Genomic DNA, 18,457 nt, shown 5'->3' on the forward strand with positions numbered 1-18,457 from the left:
CCAGTTTAAGTGGTGATCCTTGGCATTTTAGTTTACATTTTTTATCAGATCCGCCTCTGAAAGCAGTCCAAGTGGGGTTCTGATTGATAATGAATTATCTAGATCGGGGTCATGTTAGGTCTGATTTTGCGATCGCGGAGGTTTAGGGCTTGAGGGAGTTGTTTGATCTAGCAATTACTATCCATTGTTGCAAAGAGCTCAGTGATTGTTTACTGGCAATGTTTCTGTAGTTCCAATAGCTGTACCGAGACTGAGGTTGCGTTGAGTTAATCCTTGCCCATCATCTACGGAGTAAACAGGGGTCTTTTCAGATGTCGTGCCGCCTCATCGATGCTGAAGTCTTGGCTTATGATGAAGATGATGATGTACTGTAAGCCAATTTCTTTACGAATGCGAAGTGTGTCAAAAGCTTATCAGTAATACGCAAACTGTTTTGAGAAGTGTCATGCCTACTAAAACTGCACCCAAAAGATGAGGCCATGATGGAAAGTTGCTCCGAGATTAGATGAACTTGGACCTTGGTTCAATCTGATTGGCTCTTTCGGGTTCACGGTCTTCTCGGGAGCCGTTACTGCCTGTCTCCACTTTGTCGGTTGACATTCAACGGCTCCAATTCTTCCGGATCCCGCGCGTTCCGTTTCGCTCCTTCTCCATGTAAGTCATCATCCAATGCTGAGATTACAGATATGGCCATTCTCAAAACCGCTGTCTTTGCATTGGCACTTAGCCACTGAATTTTCGGTTACTTTACTCTCATCACCTGCATCCACACTGCGTCTTTCATCTGTACCCAGCGGTGTCCGTGATTCCCGAACCTCACATCCCCCAGCATGACTGAAGACTTTCAGAACCAGATGGACCCTGATGTTGATGCCCCAGATGAGGGATCTGATGGGCCCCAAAATACCTCTAATTTGACTATTCGACGAGCAGTTAGTGCCACCTACACCCTAAACAGCCCTGTCCCTCCTCATCTCTATCCCCACGGCTCCTCAAAACTAACATCTATTCTTAGTGCGATGCATGTCGAACTCGCAAGGTATGTGCATATCAGATCAATCTTATCAATCAGTCAGTCTCGGTGCAACAAGGGACCAGCCAAAAAGTGGAGGCTGCTATAGTCATGGCTTTGCCCCATATGCTCTCTCTTTGAAACGCAACCTCTTCCTTCTATAGTCAAATACATAGTAACATCGCCTGTATAGATCCGGTGCGATAGAAACTCGCCCTGTTCTCATTGTCTGCACGCCAAGATCCCTTGCACCCATCACGAAACTCGCCCAAAGGAGAAACGCACCAGGATCCTACTCTCAGCCCAATAGTATGTTATGTTACCTCGAATCCGATCCGGGCGTCATGGGCCAAATTGTCCCTGGCCTTCGCTTGTACCTCATGCAGTACACTGCGTTGGCTGCAACACCGAAACAGATTAGCTAACCAATGTGTGCATAACCTATAGTGAAAGAAAGATCGACATCATTGACCGTCGGCTTGAGGCACTCACGGAGCTCATGCGAGATATGAAGACGAACATGTCATCTGCAAATCCTCCCCAACCACACCAGACTACCATTCCGCACTCTGATATTCCACGTCAATCACCAGCTCAGAGTTCGGCTTCAGCACAATATGGGCACCTTGCTCAACTGACTGCTGACAGCCCGGTTGTGGAGGGAGAATCTTCCTTGGCTGCTCATGGAGAATTCGCAAATGAGTTCATGAAAAACGCTGTTGGTACAGAGTCTCTACAAGGCGCCAGCCTAGAGTTAAGAGAGACTCTGGATTCTCTGCATCACATTGTCAATTCGCTAAAACAGCAGACCGCTGCTACAGAGATGTCTTATCCATATGCCAGATCAGTGCCTCGTCCTACATTCAAGAATGACCTGCCGCCGATTCAGACAGCTGTTGCTCTTATACGAGAATGTGAAAGTGAGTGACCAACTTATTATTCACATCAGCGTGTCATACTAATCAACACGCTCCATGGTAGCTGAAAACTCAGAAATCTCAGCCTGGATAAGGGAGTTCTTTTCGATGGAGAGCTTTTCTGGAATGTGTCTGCATGTCTACTTTTCAGAAGATGTCGCCGATGCTGATTTCATTCTTGTGAATATCGGTCTAATGTACATGTTCCAAGATCGTCAACAACGAGTAACCGACAAGAAGGAACACGAAGAGAACGAAGAATACACAAAAACACTCCGAGAAAACACAGAAACAGCGTTGGCCAATTTACCTTTCCATCTACCTGCTACTTCAAACATGATATCTGCCCTGCTATTAGGAGTATGTTATCCTGTTACACAATTCATCGCTCACACTGCTGACAATACTGATAGGCTTTCTACGCTATAGAAATCTCGAAGCCTTCGCTATCGTGGACTTTGTCATGCAAAGCATCGGAGCTATGTCAGACTCTGGGATACCATCGTACATCAACCATGAAGAACGACAAGCCTCGTGAAGCGCAGCGCAAACAGTTTCTCTTCTGGAACACGTATTTCATTGACAAAAGCCTTTCCCTCCGTCTTGGAAGAGCATCTACCATTCAAGACTGGGATGTCACTGTACCTCTTCCCTCCGAGAATCCCGTCAATGCTACGCCATTATCTCCTTTCATCTCACTTTGGATCGCCACAGCTCGATGTCAAGGCCACATATATGAACTTTTGTACAGTCCTGGTTCAATGAAGGAGTCTGATGATGTAAGGAGGTTCCGCTCTCAGAAGCTAGTAGGTGACTTGCAATATATTGAGAGAAGGAGCAAAGACCTTGCTGTGAGTACCCCTAATTCTGGCCAACCTAACATTTCTAACATAGAACATATAGAAGAACCGCGAAAAAGAGGTTAAGACTAAACTTGGGGAGTATTTCATAGACTTCATTCTTATATCAGACGACGTACTACGCTTGTCACTTCTCACTCTTGTTTATCGAGCAACGCCTGCTCCTCCAGGTTCTCGAGTAACCTTTATTCCTGAGTGCATCGAGGCTGCACGTGCAACACTACAGCGTCATCAGGACTGCATGGATCTCCTGGGGCATGATAATGTGCTATACTTCCCGTCCTATGTTCACTGGTAAGCGATCTTCCATGCAAAAGAATTGACAAAACAATGCTGATGAAACCAGGACTCTCTTATTTGCTCCCTTCATCCCCTTCATTGTAGTCTTCTGTCAAGTCATTGAGACTCAGGACCAAACTGATCTCGCTCGTCTACATAACTTCTGCACGTCAGTTGAAACGACTATAACTCTATCAGACGCAGCGGCCAAAACGCACCGTCTGTTCCAAGTTCTCTATACGGTAGCACTTCGCTACATTGAATTCCGGACAACTACACCCCCTGCAGATCAGACGCAGGCAAGTGCTGAGCTCAACAACTATCTTGCAGCACTTGGCTTCCCCCCAACCGGGCTTAACAATGGAGGGCAGCAGCCTTCGCAGATGGATGCTGCACAGGCAGGTTCTTTTCCGCAGCCTTTGGGGGATATGGGAATACTGGATGGTGCTGAGGGTCAGAGAGGAGCGAACACGATGATGTGGATGGGAAATACGGCACAACTAGGCGAATGGTTCAATAGTAACCAGCAGATGATGGAATTGCTCGAGGAGCCCAGCTTTACTTTTCCTCAATGAGATCAACCCAGAAGGCGTGGGATGCGCTGAACCAAAATCGCAATTTTCGGAGAACTAAGATTTAGGGACGGCGTTGTTTGCAGATGTTCCTCGCGGGTATCTGCAACGAAGATGGACAGTCATTTGTTGTCAACATAAGGTTAAGCACTTCTAACGGCAGCGTATGGCAGTGGGTATACTGTTTCTATTTACCCTGAATATAAGGATATATACAAGTAAATACTTCATCAAACTTTTATCCAATCTACCTCGAGAGCCTAAACTCTTCTGATGCCCCAGAGTCTGCCACAAGCATGGGAGACCCTTCTAACTCGCCCTCTAGATTCCCATGCCTCTCAACGTCTTCTGAGGGCACTTTTTGAGGCGGAGACTTTTTAAGCATAACAACCCCAATCGCACTTCCAAGGATTAGAGTACATCCAGCGCCACTCATAAGCCCCATTCGATGTCCAAAAACCCAACGGTCGAAGCTTGCAGCAAAAAGCATGTGCGTGTAAACCATGGAGTTGGCGCGGTTTGACTTGTCTGCTCCGAGGCCTGCTGTTAAGAGGTATTGCATTATGAACCCCAGAATACCCAGTGGAAGGAGGAGTGCCCATTGCTTGACAGTAGTCGGAGTAACCCATCGGAGACCTGGTTGCTGGATATCAAGAACAGGTCCGAGGATAAGCATGGTCAGGGCAATAAAGGTGGAAATGACTCCAAAGTAGTTGACCGAAATGAGAGGATGGGCTCGTTTCCCAATGGTTCGGAGGGTTGTAAGGGCGCCCGCTGCGCCGAAAACGCCCAACAAAGCCACGGCTACGGCTATCAAACGTTCCTCGGGAGTGGCTTCGTGGTCGGCACCGGGTATACCTCCTGACTCGGGTGGTTCAGTCGTCGAAGTATCATCATTGTCAGAGTGGGAGAACAATGTGGTAGGTCGAGCAATCAACACAACACCGAGAAGAGCAACAAACGTCGCGAGCTGTTCAATTCGAGTGAAGGGTTCACGGAGAGCGAACCAGCAGATTAATCCAGCAACACCTGGCGCAAGGAAGGTAATAACAGTGGCATCAGCGAGAGGGATATACATCATCGAGTACCAAACGCCATAAATACCCCAGAAACCACATGCTCCGCGCAACCACAGCAGCCATCGAATTTCCTTCTTGCCAAATGGAAAGTCTGGCGTCTTGTTCCACCACATATAGGTTGTGCAGCAAAGCGCAGTTATCGAGTGTCTCATGAGTAAAGCCTGGACAGGATGCATGCCATCGCCTTCAAGTTCGACCAAACGAGCGCTTAGATTCATCAGAGCCCCGAAGAATTGGGACAGGGCGACATAAGCAGCAGGCTTGTTCTTGATCCAAAACTGTTTCCATTTCGACGGTGGAGCTTCGGTTGGCAAATCGGTCGCATTATGTGAGAATTGTCTTAAGGGGACAGGCGATGGGCAAGGTGATGGACTTGGAGATAAACGACGGAAGTCGTCAAAGCTAGTGCTGTCAGCTTTTGAGAGCATCAGATTAGGTGACGCTGACGGCGGCAATAAGTGCTGATGGGATTCATGAGAACTCCCGGGCATCAATTTATCCCCGGGAGTCTGAGGGACATGCTCATATGGTGGAGTCTTGTCCATTGCGACTTAGATAATAACGAGAATCTACTGCTCTTCCATGGAGCTGTTACAAACTCACAATAGAATACTGCACATCAAAAGAAGAAGAGAGAAAAAGAGTCACAGTTCAAAGCGAAATAGGATATAATCGGATCTTACAAATAGGAAAAGGCCCCCGGGATCGACAACTCCAGGGCGTCAACCATTGAGAGCCAACCACTATGCAGGCGAAACCCACCGAAACGATCATGGATCCTCTTTTCGTCTTCTCTTTTCACGTTTACCAGTCATGGAGCCAACGGGAGTGAGTCTCTTGCAGTGGGGGCGGAGCCCAAGTCTAACCCCCCAGCAAGAGTTTCTTAGACCCTTGATGACGAGGACAACATGTGTGAAGTGTGATAGTGCGAACTAGTTAGAGTCTGAACAACAGGTTCATTCAGTCAGGAACTTCTTGTTCTTAGTAAACCAGAAGACTGCTGGGGTTACCAGAACAGTGTTGTATTGCTGATAGTCACACGACCAACAACGGTTACAGTGGCGAGGGCCTCAGAAAAGATTGTTCGGCGCTTAGAAGACGATGAAGAAGCGAGAAGCCACGACCTGCATCTTCTCGCTCTTGGCCCTGCAACTAACGTTAGAAAAGTCCGACTTCGGTGTCGGTGTCGGTATAAGTTGGCCGAGGTTGAATGCCCGTTGCAGTTGAGAGTGGAGCCGGAAATAGTGGGCCGTTTCCATCCGCGAATCTTAAACAATGGATCGATGGACGATTGATAACATCCCAATATCTAGAGGAGATATGTAGAATAACAAATGTAGATAAAGTAGGCTATGTTACACAATTCTAGCTCTGTCTGGATACGGAATCGTTCAAAAACGAAAAAGAGTAACTCTTGATATTCACTACGTTTGTACAGGGTAGAATTACCTACAACAGAGGCACTAAGTTAAGAAGACTTACCCTTGTCATAATTTGCGAATCAGTTTCGAATGCTTAATTCAGACAGTTCCGTTTTGTTTGACTATTATCTCTTCAATTAATCGATATTCAATCCGCGAGTTATATGAGTTCCCCACTGTGCATATGTGCATCTCAGTTTTCACGTATTATCTTGAGTGTGGTGCCTCATTAAACAGCATGCACAGCTGGGTAAAACTGTCAAATTCCTCTAAAACACCACATACAATACACATCATAGTATACTAGACTAGACTAAACATAGGCTGGTTTCGCCTGTTCTTATTTAATTGCTATCAAATCCCGATAGGCCGATTGGCCCAAATAAAGCATCCATTAATAGCTTTAGGTGGCTGCGAAGACAGAGATAACTTGCCTTTGAAGCTGTGGCGGACAGATCCCAGGTTCCGTTCAAGGATTCGTATTCTTAATAGGCGGTACTGATGAGTTAATATCAGCATGAACCAGTCACTTCGAGTCTATCCTGGACAGTTCAGTGTTAAAACACACCGCCTTAAGCCTGCAAAAAAGTGAACGCAAAGCAGTTAACAGCAGAATCAGACGAAAACACCAATAGCAAACAAGCAAGTTGGCTTGCCGCTTTAGAGTCTTCCATGCAGGCTACCATCGTAAATTTCCACAAGATGGATTATTGCAATCTAACTTCTGACTCTGTGTGCCAAATCCTAACTCCAGTCCTATGCATGTGCCATAGTAAGTCCCATAAACGCCTGAACCAAACCATGACCCGTGTTTCTGCAGAACGCCATAAGTGCACCAAAATGAGGTTTTCTGATAGTCTCATCATGTCCAAAAGCTCTATCAGCGCTTCTTACCCAACGCATCAAGCTCAGCCTCAGCATCATCATCAGCCTCACCCAGCTCCTCTTCTGCTCTCGATGCCGCAGATGCAGCAGCAGCATTACTTCCTGAGCCTCCAGCTCTCGTATCAGTCTTGTCTCTTTTCTTCTCCTCGTCTGCAGCGTCCTTCATAATCTCGTCCTCTCCGTCACGCAAAATTTCTCGGGCCTTCTTGATCTCCTTCTGCTTTTCAAATACCTCTTGGACCTTTCCGAGGAACGCGGGATTCTTACGGAACGCGAACTCGAAGTCTTCGTATTTTATCTTTTGGCGGCCAGAGTAGTTAGCTGCCCGTGTCGCTTCGAAGGCGATGGATTGCATGAAGTCTGTGAGGATCTCGTCGAGAACGCGGACAGTTTCGGGGAGTGGATTTTGAACATCGCCGTGTGCGTAGAGCAGCTGTGCCACTGATTTTAAGAGTCAGCATGTATGTGACAGTCCAAGATGGAGGGAGACGTACGCTCTGCATGGCTAAAGTTCATCTTTCCGACATTCTTGCCGGCACGCGCTCTGGGCTCCATGTTGAATGTGGTTATTGGCGCTTGCGCGCTTCCAAAGTATAGATACGAAAGAAAGAGCAGTCGCTTAATTAAAAGGATGAATGTTTATGATTAATGTTTTGAAGAACCAAAGAAGCACAGCCTTGCGGTAGGCATGTAGTTGAAATACCGAGAGAAGATTCAGGTGCTCAGCGTAGCCTTGCGACTGAATGTTAGAGGCTCAGTCCGGGGTCTCTTCAGTGGGGTTGTCATTTTTGTGGGGGTTCAATCCAGGTACGTCACCCCTGAAGTTCAACACGTCGCGGCTCCGGCGAATCTTTACCCCTAAGCACACCTGTCGCATGTGAGAAGACACAAGGACGAATCGATAAGGCAACGTCGAGCTCAACGTCGAGACTTAGGAACGAAATATTCGACTCGAAACACTTATTTACAAACACGACCAGCTTCTCGGGCCGTCAAAATGGTACAAAAATTGCTCGTTCGTTGTTGGATCGACATACTAACGAATCTAGTCCGCCCTCTTCAACTTCCAATCCCTCCTACTTGTCCTCCTGCTGCTCATATGCACGAGCGCATACGTTCACCACTTTACACCAGGCATCATGGACCGAAATAAGAACGGGTACGGAATGCGACAATTCTCGAAATGTGCGACGAGGCTGACACGGTGGTAGATTCATGGGCATCTTCTGGAAATGCGCGAGGATAGGCGAAAGATTGAGTCCATACATAAGTATATGCTGTGTCCTCATGGCCGTACGTCCAAGTCCTCTTCCTGGTTCGTCGACTTGACTGACAGTGGGATATAGGTTTCCATCCTCCTCAACTAAACCACATATTCACAACGACACGTTTTTGTTTTTATTAAAGATATCACGACAGGTTAGGAGTTGGACTGGGAGAGGGGAAAGAAACCACCAAGCGGAGTTGGCGCTGGCTGTCACGTACCTGTGCAAATCTTCGGGTTATGATCATGAATTAATTCGTCCTTGCTCTTCGCAAGATATACTCTGCCTGTCCTTGAGTGATGCGGCTTCCTGCACCATCTGGAAGCGTGCTTGCGTTACACCCCCCAGGAATTTTACCACGCAAACTGGTAGCCTTGAGACATGGAGGAAACTTTGGTCCCAGTACCCGAAGTGGGATATCTCCTTTCTCTCGGGGAAGTATCGCAGGAAGTGACACGAGGTGACACCAGAATGTGATGATATCTGAAAGGAGAACAGCCGCATGCTGAAACCCGGCATAGATGGATGCCCCAACCTGGACTATAAGCCTTCAGGATGTGATAGTCGACGGCTCAGTTGTCGGATGTCACAATCGAATATCAGCTCTACAATGTTGCTCAGCAGGAGAGCATCGTATTCAGTCCTTCCAAACAGGTATCCGTGCTGATATCACAAGCGTTTATCTGACTATCTATCCTAACCTAGAGACAAAGACACCGAAATTAAGGACATGCAGCCCATGCACAGCACCATATACAGAACTGTCTGCCGCAATCCTGCGAGAAGCCGTGCATAGTTCAGCTGGTTTTGCACATTGTTGAGGGATGCCACATTCGTCGTGATAAAATTGCAACATGCATAGGTACGGGGCAAGTCCTTAAACAGCCTTTACCTTTCTCATCTTTGGCTGCTGGCTCTGAACCCTTCCATCTTACAAAAAGCAAAAAATATGTGATTGGCGCAAGGAAAGGGAACACGGGACAGTAGACAAGTCCAGAATCCGGGGTTAAGACTGGCCAATTTGTTGGGAGCCTTTGAGCCGTGTTGAAAGTTGTTATTCCCGTCTATGAAAAGAGTGTATGACTGGTATGTTTACTTATTAACGTTAGCTAGCAACGACGATCTGAGTCCAAGCACGCAGTTTTAAGACACAAAAACAAGCAGATGTCACAGTAACACACGCACGCGCAGTTGAAAGGCGGGTCACCTATAATCAGTCATTTGCAGGAGTCTGATAAGTCTGGCGTCGTCATGTGTGTGCAACAAAGGCGTAATATCCTCGCATGAATACGATAAGCACGGTTAACCACCTACCTGCGCATAAGAAAATAAAACAAAACAAAGCTGAGCTGAGCTGAGCAGAGCCCAGACAGATGGTGTGTTGACCTGAACAGGCGCCTGTAATTGAATGTATGGATTGCACTGTACCATGCCCAAAATGCGTCTTCCGCCGTTCCTTGCTTCTAAATCTTGGCCCTAGAATTAGAATTAATACCAGTCACTATTATCGCCGTCCACTATCGTGGATCTGCTCCGGCCCCGAGCTTCTAGCCCCGAACTCGGCCTGAAGCTTGAGGTGGCCCCCAGTCTGACTCGTTGCGACACCACCTGCTTGATCCGTAAAATGAGTTGCAATTCGAAACCACCATGGCTGCATTCGAAATGAAACTCCATTCTAAAGCTAGGCGCCTTCAAGTATAAGTCTGGGAAAGGCCCCCGAAGGAGAATAAAAAAAAGGGGACAAGACTCCGATATACGAAACGAAGTAGCGGGGATCAGCTAGTACAGTACAGCACTGTACAGTATAATACATGCTACGCAGTAATTAGTTGACAGGTGGGATGTCTGGTGTGGTTGGCGTAGACGATCGATGGATCCAAGGACTGCATATGCAAGGCGAATCTAGGTGATTCGAGACGATGATAAGACATCTTGACATCCAACAGTAGAGTTTTAGAGGGAGTGATTCTTGTCATGAAGCCAAGTCGGAAGTCAGGGACTAGGCCTAGGTCTTGGTAGGCACACAGCCAGTGGCAACCAGCCTGTCCCTGATTCAAATCCATCGTCTCGGTCTTGCTGCCCTGCTTCCCGTCTCGTCGAACGAGCATCATGTCCATGACAATGACTAGGAAACCTAGGAAACTAACATGCCTGCCTACCGAAGAAATCCATACCAACAAAAGGTCCGGTGGCACAAAACACACCGTACAAAGTCAATGAATCGTTGGTTTTAGGGTTAGGGAGTTCTTCGCCTTGCATGGCACTATTGACCATACCGCCCCAGCTGGTTTCCTCCCCAAAATCAGCCAACATTTTTGGGTTTTGTTTAACTAAAAAGCGAGGGACAAACAACCTTTATGTTAGTGTATGGGCAATTTTCTTACCCGCGTGATCATTTGTCATGGGCGCTTGTCAGGCCGCCTCGACTGCTTGCGGTTACACGAGATAAAACAAATCGATTGTAGTGGTAACTCGCAAACCCGAGGGTCAGTGAGGGGGAAGTTACTTTACTGTGGCATGTATGCGATGGTTGCAGCCTCGCCATGTCCGATGTCCGATGTGGTGGTTTCGGACCTGAACGGACGGACGGTACGTGACACAAAGAAAGGAATCCGCCGCATGGGCAAGGTGAGCTGAACTGGACCTGGACCTGGGGCGAAGCGGCTGCCGCTGGTGGATGGATGACTGTACGTTCCTGAATAATTATAGAGTTGTCTTTACGAGAAGCATTCCAATAAGAGACGGCATCTCCGACTCGGATTTGGCGTTGGAATCCTGCCATGAATAAGATTTGACGTTAGCCATGTGGAAATGAACTGAACAGAACACCGTCTTTTGCGTTGCGTTGTGTCGATTAGGGTGTTGCAACGTGCTGTGCTTGGCAGTTCTAGTCTGCTGATTGAACGACCTCATCGACCACTCGACAAACACCAAATTGCGGTTTGTGCAATAGGTTGAGGTGCCATCGGTTCAGCCACAACTCGTTACACCAAGCATGGCAGCGTTGCGACTGCGATTGCGGTTACGGCGGTGAAAGAATCCCATCCGCATTAATAGCTTTGCAGAATCTTGGGCAGAACAGCATTAGAGCCAAGTTTTGGGCTGTGGTTCAAACACGGGTGCATTGATGCGTTGGCCACTTCGTGTCCTGGCGGATGGTGATGTGGTTCCACACCGATGGTGTTTTGCAAATTGATGCTTGGTATTTTATGAGTGACATATCCTTTCTTTCCTGGTTGTTATCAATCCTGACTCATATGTGCTGAGCTTTGTTGGACGCTATTGCAGGGTGGGCAAATAGCAGCCCAAGCGTATGAGTGAGAACAGAAACAATACCCAAGACTTGGGCCTCATACATACCTACGTAGTAGTAGTCTGTCTGATGAGTATGACGGATAAAATAGTGGGCAATTGACAGGGCTGGCACACTTGTCGAGAGAGATGAACCCATCATCTCTTTTGTCGAACTGGTGCATGCTCCCTGTTCTACCCTGTCTGACCAGGAATTGAAGAGGTCCGCCCTCAAGACCCTACATAATAGGTAGTAGTACTGCCAAACACACCACTACGACACCACTACCATTCGACGCTGCTGCACCTCCAGGGCCTGCACGCATGGACATTCTGGCAGGTGCAAGTGCTGAGCCTCTATCGAAATGGCCGAAGCGTGAACGAACCCCGGTCGCTCGCCCTGAATAGAATCTGGTAGTCTTGGTAGTTGGGTTGCTATACTCAAGGTTCCCAAGATATTATCATATTGTGAACATCCACCAATCCAATTCTTTGTACAAAACATTCAAGGGACATGCTTGTACTGTACGGAGTACCAAAGAGAGATTAGATAGGCAAAAACATCCCAGTACCACCAGGCTGGGATACACTATCAGTGTTACTGACCAATTAGCAAGTACTAAATTGGCGAAATGTCCTTCGCCTTGAATTGGTCGGTCATTGTGTACTGAGAGGCCTGGAGAAGGCTGTAACAACGTACGGGCAGGACGGAGTACGGATACAACCTCATATCCACTCGCGAGCGCCTCGGCAAACTTGTGTTTTGTGTGAGACTCATCTGCTGCATTGCAGAATGACACGACTGAGTGACTGCATCGACACAAGTCACCGCTCCTTACCCAGTACATGCCACGCTCTTCGTTATATGTCTGTGGCGAGGCGCAGACGAGAATTTTCGATGAGCATTCTGCAATACAAGCAGCTTTTGTGGCGGTAATCGACGAGGCCAGTACTGTACAGTCGAAGAAAACACACTACTCTTTGACCGAGGCTCAGTATGCAACTGTCGTCACAACACTGCCACGAGAAACATGATTTTCCATTGAGAGTCAGTCAGCATTTGGATTGCATTGCTTTGTTGGCTCCTGGGCCAGCGAGAGTTGCAGGACGACTCGTAGTGGCCGATGCTGGGGCGGCTCATTAGTCGCGCAGGGACTCCGCTGAAATCTGCACGCTTCTGGTCCGTTTCTAGATCAGCAGCGGCGGCGGATGGATCTTTCTGCGACCCCCCGAGGTGTGCTAGTGCGATGAGATGACGATGGTGGTCCCTGGGAAATGGGTGCCCTTGGCCCTGGGCCGTCCCTTGTTGGGGTTATTGTTGGCGCCAGTACGGTACGGATACTCGGTTCTGTACAATACGGTACCTCCTCTGAGCGTGGCATGTCAGCCATGTACTGTGCAAAATGTCCTTCATTGGTCCCGAGTAAGTGAGATCCCCTGGAATCGGTGGACGAATCGGCAGGCCAAGTTTGTTGTTCCCTGACCTGTTTGGGTCAAATGTTCCTGGAATTCGATCCGCCTTCGGCAAGTCGTAGCTGACCCTGTTTTATAACGTACGTATTTTGTTTATTTTTGTCGACGTCGCAAGATGAAGACTGCAGTGTCATGCTAGTTTCAATTTTGTGAGGTTTGCAGCATTAAGTTTTTAGAAAGTGTATTGCCTTGCATCCGAGCAACTCGAGGGCGGAATGAATTAGGATTAGAATTTAGCAAGGAGGGCAGCCTGAGGATCACATCCTGTAAGGGAAGGAGCCGTTTTTTTTTCTGCTGCCCCTACAGAATGGAAAGTGCCATCCACCCAACCTTCAATGCCCATCTCCATCTCCAGGCCCAGTACAGGCTTTACAGGGCATCTTCATCTCCATTTCATCCCGCGGATCCCATGAAATGACATCCATGACAAACCCACTCCCTACATCGAATGGTCTTGATCACGCACTGTCCACAGTCTGTGGAGTCGTTTATATGTCGCCGCTACAGTATCAGTACATTGCAGCAGTTATGGCACGGATACAACGCTTTTCGCCATGACCATCAACTTATCAAGGCGGCAAGTATCGTGATAGAGTACAGTATGAAAACACAGCAGTGTTAGTCATTTGCAGGCAAAGAAAACTCATCAGACAAAGGAAGATCGATCACGGCGAGTGTGGCTCCCGTGATACCCCCTTTAGACTGAGTCAGGTAGCGTCTGACCTTTGCTTCCTTACTCATCTAACAGAGACGAGCAGGCGAGGCACCGAGACGATGGCAACAACAGGCTCAGACAGTCAGACTCAAAACAGTAGAGGGTCACGCTGTCGCTGCAGTGTTAAGATTACGCTCCAGTCCTCACCAACATGTTCTGACTTTGGGCACAGGCTGGATTGAATGAATGCATGCCACTGTCTGACCTACACAATCAAGCCCAATGGCGCTGCTCATCGCCGAACGCCCAATTGAACATGTCCAAACTATCTTTATTGATTCATACGTCGATTTCGTTCTCGAATCAACTTCAGGGCGGCAACAGTTAAACCCTTTTTCAACTACACTACAATGTGCACTCATTGAGTAGAACCCACGATAATTACGGATACTGTCTACACATGGCCACCACCCAGCATGCAGGACACTTAATTACAGCCTGGTACCGAGATACATTAGTGTACATCAGGTTGGCGTCCTTCACTTACCAGTGGTGCATTCCAAAATCCATCACTAATCGTACACCCTCCTTCGGACGCCACCCTCCCCATGCAGGGCCCTTCCACGCCAGCCTGGAGCAGCTGGGATACTGGGGTGAAGACATTACGGAGTAGAGTTAGCCGATTTTTGCCTCGTTCTAGGCACATTACTGTACATACGGCCTACACGGGCTCTCTGCATCCATGGCGTTCCGCCCACCGCCATACCCAGCCAGGCCCATCCCACGCGATGCCGCGCTTGGCCCCTAAAATTTCCAAGTAAAGGAAAAGCTTTTGCTCTGACTCGGTATGGAGACTTTCTGAGTTGGTCTGGTGGGAAAAACGTGTCTCAGAGGCCATCAGAGGAGGAAGTACAGTAGACTACCACTAGCCTGGTCTCGTCTGTCTAAGTGCCACACACCAACCCAGACTCTATCCACATATCAAATATCCCAGTCTCCCATCACTGTCGTCCCCTTTTCTTTCTTTCCTCCCTTCTTCTTGATCTATTTTCTATTTCTGTCTTATCATACCTAGAATCTATCAACCTGCCTGAGGCCAAGAGCGTTGAAGACACCCTTAATCTTTACTTTTCAAGGTTTTTGTTTTGCTAGAATACTGTCAACATCAGTTCGACGTTCCCCTACTTCATTTACTCGACGCAAGCACCCGCAAGACGATTGGTCACGTACAAAGACGACGGTATATACAACCGAGACGAACTGCGAAGCAACCCACCAGGAGGAAGATTGACGGTAAAGGGAAAAGGGATACAGCATATACTGTCACACAGCCGCGATACTTGGTGCACGCAAACAGTCACTGTCCGCTCCAAGCTCATACGATCCTTGTAAGTCGACCGCAACACCTCAGCATTGCATACGGCCTTGGAACGAAAACAATCGATATCCCGCCTGGACTTGATGTTGGTGCACAGCATTCGGTGGAGGAATAGTTCCCCATCAAGTGTCCTGCAGCTGGCCGTACGCTCGTGACTGATATGGCTGCGCCCCTCATGTTCACAAGATGCCCTTTGTTGATGGGACACGAAATGACTAACAGCTACTCGAACAGTTTGATAAACTAAATAAGCCAGATCTCTTTGACTTCTGGGTATCACCATCTCGAACTTTATACGAGTAACTGAATCAATCAGTCGATACTCAAGAAAAGCCACAAACAACAAGATGGCGTCAGATCAAGGATTTGGAGGCCCAGTTGAACGGTCAAGGCGGAGTTTGTCAACATCAGGTCCTGGGCCTAACGGTGAAGGCGAGACGAGACCAGAGAAGGAGACAACCAGAAAACCATCAACCGACGAAAAGGACGAGGCCACGCAATCATCACAAGTCTTACCACGCGGGTATGACAATGTCTCTAATGCACCAGCCCCAGTGGCAGCACCACTCTCACGAAACCCTTCCGAAATGTCAACAACTTCAACCACATCAAGTCCAGGACCTGACAGCAGGAGGTCTCCTGCCCCAAGCCAACCGCTTGAGCCTCCGGTGACAAAATCAAGCCTTGGTGAACTTGAGGTTTCCAAGATCATCAATAACCCCAAGCTAAGGCACGACATCAACTTCGATCCTGAACTACACTTCAGACCTAACGTTGAAGGTGACAAGGGCCGAAGAAAGCATGATCGTGCCAGTATCTTTTGGATGACCCTCAAGGAGGAGCTCCTCGAATTCATTGTGGACCGAGACAGTTTCTACGCAAAGCACGGCACAGGCGACGACTGGTGCTTACCAAAGCTTCTCAAGTCTGTGAAGGAAATCATTCAAACCCTAGTTCCCCAGCGTGACCGGCAATTCCTCGACGAAGGTCTTAACGTGGAACTTCTAATGCAACAATTTCACCGCGGAATCGCCGATCTCGAGAAGCTTGCTTCGTGGCTCTCAAGCGTTCTCAAATCTCACTGCGCACCAATGCGGGATGAGTGGGTTGATTCTATGTACAAGCAGCTCAGCAACGGCAACAGCAACAACGATGTTGAGGAGCTTGTCAATGGCATGCGAAGCTTGCTCAGCGTTCTTGAGGCAATGAAGTTGGATGTCGCAAACCACCAGATCCGCTGTCTTCGACCAGCTCTCATTGAAGAGACAACAGCATTCGAACAAAAGTTCTTGATGAAGAAGCTGCGAAACCGCAAGATGGATATTGGCGATGCTAAACCATGGTACCAGGAGGCTGCCAGAACCTATCCCAGTGGCTCTGGCAAGATGTCATCTCACTTTGGAGATATGGGCGTCTTTTTCGAGGGACTCTCGCGATCGATGCTCCCTTCTGCTGGCGAGAAGCCTCTGCCTGGCACATTCTTCTTTGACGAGGATCGACTAGGCCGTGTCCGATCTGATATCCTCGATGCTATCAACTTGGATGTCTGTATGCGCATGTATGAAGACCTCGAGCGTGTGTCACGATTGAATTCACCTCCTGCTTGCCTTAGCGCTGTCCCAGACGATCATGAGTTCAACTTCAACACACCACCCTCTTCGAACTCACGACCTTCAAGTGTCGCCCTTAGCTCTACAGACTCGAACTCCTCATCACCACGGTCGTCCCTAGTCTTCCCTTCATACCTGACCTCAGATACCAACGAGTCAAAATCCAAGGCTCGAAACCTCCGCGATACCCTAGTAGCCCTTCTTCAGCAAGCGCCTCATGACCTTCACCACCACGAACGATGGCGAGCAATGGCCCCGTCTCTGGCCCTGCAGATTTTCCGCTTCACCAATGCGCCCATGGATATGCTTGCAAGTTTCGAGGAGAAGCTGACCGAGAACGTTTGCCGCATCTCATCCCCCATTTACCAAGAGATGGAGGAGGCATACCGTCATCGACTTGTCACTGAGCTTGCTACTCGTGTACGCTACTTCAAGTCGCTATCCGGCGTTTGCCTGTTCTCGATTGCCACCGGTAACCGTGTGCCAGCCAGCAGCCGCAGCTTGGATGCAGGACGAGACCGAGATTTGGATGCAGCTATCCGCATGGGTCAGCAGGAAGGCGGCATTGAAGATATTGCAACCCGTATTGCCCACGTTGGCGTTGTTCACTGGAGGATATGGGCTCGCATGGCATATGTCGACGAGGATGATATGTCTTTGGACTAGTCAGACCGAGCAGAGCAACCCCATGTATCACTTCGTATCACCACTTCGTTATACCCCATTTACCACCTTTTAATGTCGATACATGCATGGTTACCTGCACAATATCCGGCTTGGCTTGTGGACATAACATAATACAGCCAGGACTCGATAACTATTCTTGGCTGGACCGGAACCAACCCAAATCATTCGATTTGGCATCGCAAAATTCAAACATCGAGGCTTTGCCATTGGCATTAAGCTTTTGCATGGGGTGGCGGACCTAACCCCAATCATTTTCTTGCGTCATCTGCGTCTTGCTTTTAACAGGAGTTTATTTGTCTTTGCGAGGACGGGCGTATGTAGCCCTTTGATTTCACGTAACGGCGCATTTGGTGTTGAGCTATTCGCCAGTACACTCGTGCCTCTTTCAGGGTGCCACGTTATACTGGGAAGCATATGGTTTTGTTTTTGGCTTCAGTGTACAAACTTGGGCGGCTCACTTCGCATTTAGATCAGGCGCACAGATTTGAACTCATATACCGGATATTCTTTCTGTACATACACGGCGCAATAAGTGGCATAGATTAGACAAAGAAAGACTAGAAGAGATTTAACTTATTCTTACTCCACCCTCTATCTGTTTTTGATTTGCCTACCCGGGTAGGTGCATTTACGTATCCTTGTTAAGCCTGGTATTATGTTACACTGAAATGCGGTGCAAGTTGAGATGAGAATTATCGATGTCCTGAATGGTGGTCGTACCTCTCGAAATGACTAGAGTTGTCTTTTCGATCCAGTCGGCCAATGTCTTTCACTGTCCAATCTGTCACTGACCGAGAAGTTGGGCATGCCGAGCCTGAGACTAGGCTGCTGACCACCCAGTGCATAACTTGTGACTATCACCATGTGACTTACCAACCATCACCATGTGTCTCTGTTAACTCCAATTTACCGTCAAATTGACAACCTCGCAGGTGAGCTGACTAATACAGCAGCCAGACCCTCGGTGTAAACTCGAACAAACCTCTGTAGTGAACAGGTTACGAAAGTGCTAGAGTAACTTGAGTGTCTGCGCCTCGATTGTGCGGGTGTTTTCTCAGTAGGGGTTTGTGTTG

General features: G+C 48.2%; 5 protein-coding genes across 5 annotated transcripts; 3 read left to right on the forward strand and 2 right to left on the reverse strand.

Annotated features, from left to right (window-relative positions):
* Positions 1–667: 667 nt before the first annotated feature.
* On the forward strand, positions 668–3,850 carry B0J16DRAFT_411033 (fungal-specific transcription factor domain-containing protein). The gene is made up of 8 exons (XM_046133202.1): positions 668–932; positions 1,016–1,039; positions 1,206–1,321; positions 1,460–1,932; positions 1,994–2,289; positions 2,343–2,780; positions 2,833–3,083; positions 3,136–3,850. The coding sequence occupies exons 1-8, from the start codon at positions 831–833 to the stop codon at positions 3,641–3,643; spliced, it is 2,208 nt and encodes a 735-aa protein (XP_045986204.1). The 5' UTR covers positions 668–830; the 3' UTR covers positions 3,644–3,850.
* Positions 3,851–5,353, reverse strand: B0J16DRAFT_332777 (uncharacterized protein). Its single transcript, XM_046126747.1, has one exon. It carries the CDS (start codon positions 5,262–5,264, stop codon positions 3,888–3,890), a length of 1,377 nt encoding a protein of 458 aa, XP_045986205.1. The 5' UTR covers positions 5,265–5,353; the 3' UTR covers positions 3,851–3,887.
* A 1,486-nt stretch (positions 5,354–6,839) lies between these two features.
* Positions 6,840–7,787, reverse strand: B0J16DRAFT_57757 (transcription initiation factor IID, 18kD subunit-domain-containing protein). Its single transcript, XM_046134089.1, has 2 exons — positions 7,520–7,787; positions 6,840–7,466 (listed from the first exon to the last, which is right to left on the reverse strand). Exons 1-2 carry the CDS (start codon positions 7,578–7,580, stop codon positions 7,021–7,023), a joined length of 507 nt encoding a protein of 168 aa, XP_045986206.1. The 5' UTR covers positions 7,581–7,787; the 3' UTR covers positions 6,840–7,020.
* A 235-nt stretch (positions 7,788–8,022) lies between these two features.
* Positions 8,023–8,392, forward strand: B0J16DRAFT_380191 (uncharacterized protein; the record flags this gene model as incomplete). Its single annotated transcript, XM_046131052.1, has 4 exons — positions 8,023–8,040; positions 8,075–8,184; positions 8,237–8,318; positions 8,372–8,392. The coding sequence occupies 4 exons, from the start codon at positions 8,023–8,025 to the stop codon at positions 8,390–8,392; spliced, it is 231 nt and encodes a 76-aa protein (XP_045986207.1).
* Positions 8,393–15,202: 6,810 nt separating this feature from the next.
* B0J16DRAFT_57848 (T-complex protein 11-domain-containing protein) lies at positions 15,203–17,408 on the forward strand. The gene is made up of 2 exons (XM_046134090.1): positions 15,203–15,264; positions 15,322–17,408. Exon 2 carries the CDS (start codon positions 15,435–15,437, stop codon positions 17,361–17,363), a length of 1,929 nt encoding a protein of 642 aa, XP_045986208.1. The 5' UTR covers positions 15,203–15,264; positions 15,322–15,434; the 3' UTR covers positions 17,364–17,408.
* Positions 17,409–18,457: the final 1,049 nt, after the last annotated feature.

This window comes from Fusarium flagelliforme (assembly GCF_020744385.1).
Source record: "Fusarium flagelliforme strain FIESC 12 MPI-CAGE-AA-0113 chromosome Unknown B0J16scaffold_2, whole genome shotgun sequence".
NCBI classification, from domain to species: domain Eukaryota; kingdom Fungi; phylum Ascomycota; class Sordariomycetes; order Hypocreales; family Nectriaceae; genus Fusarium; species Fusarium flagelliforme.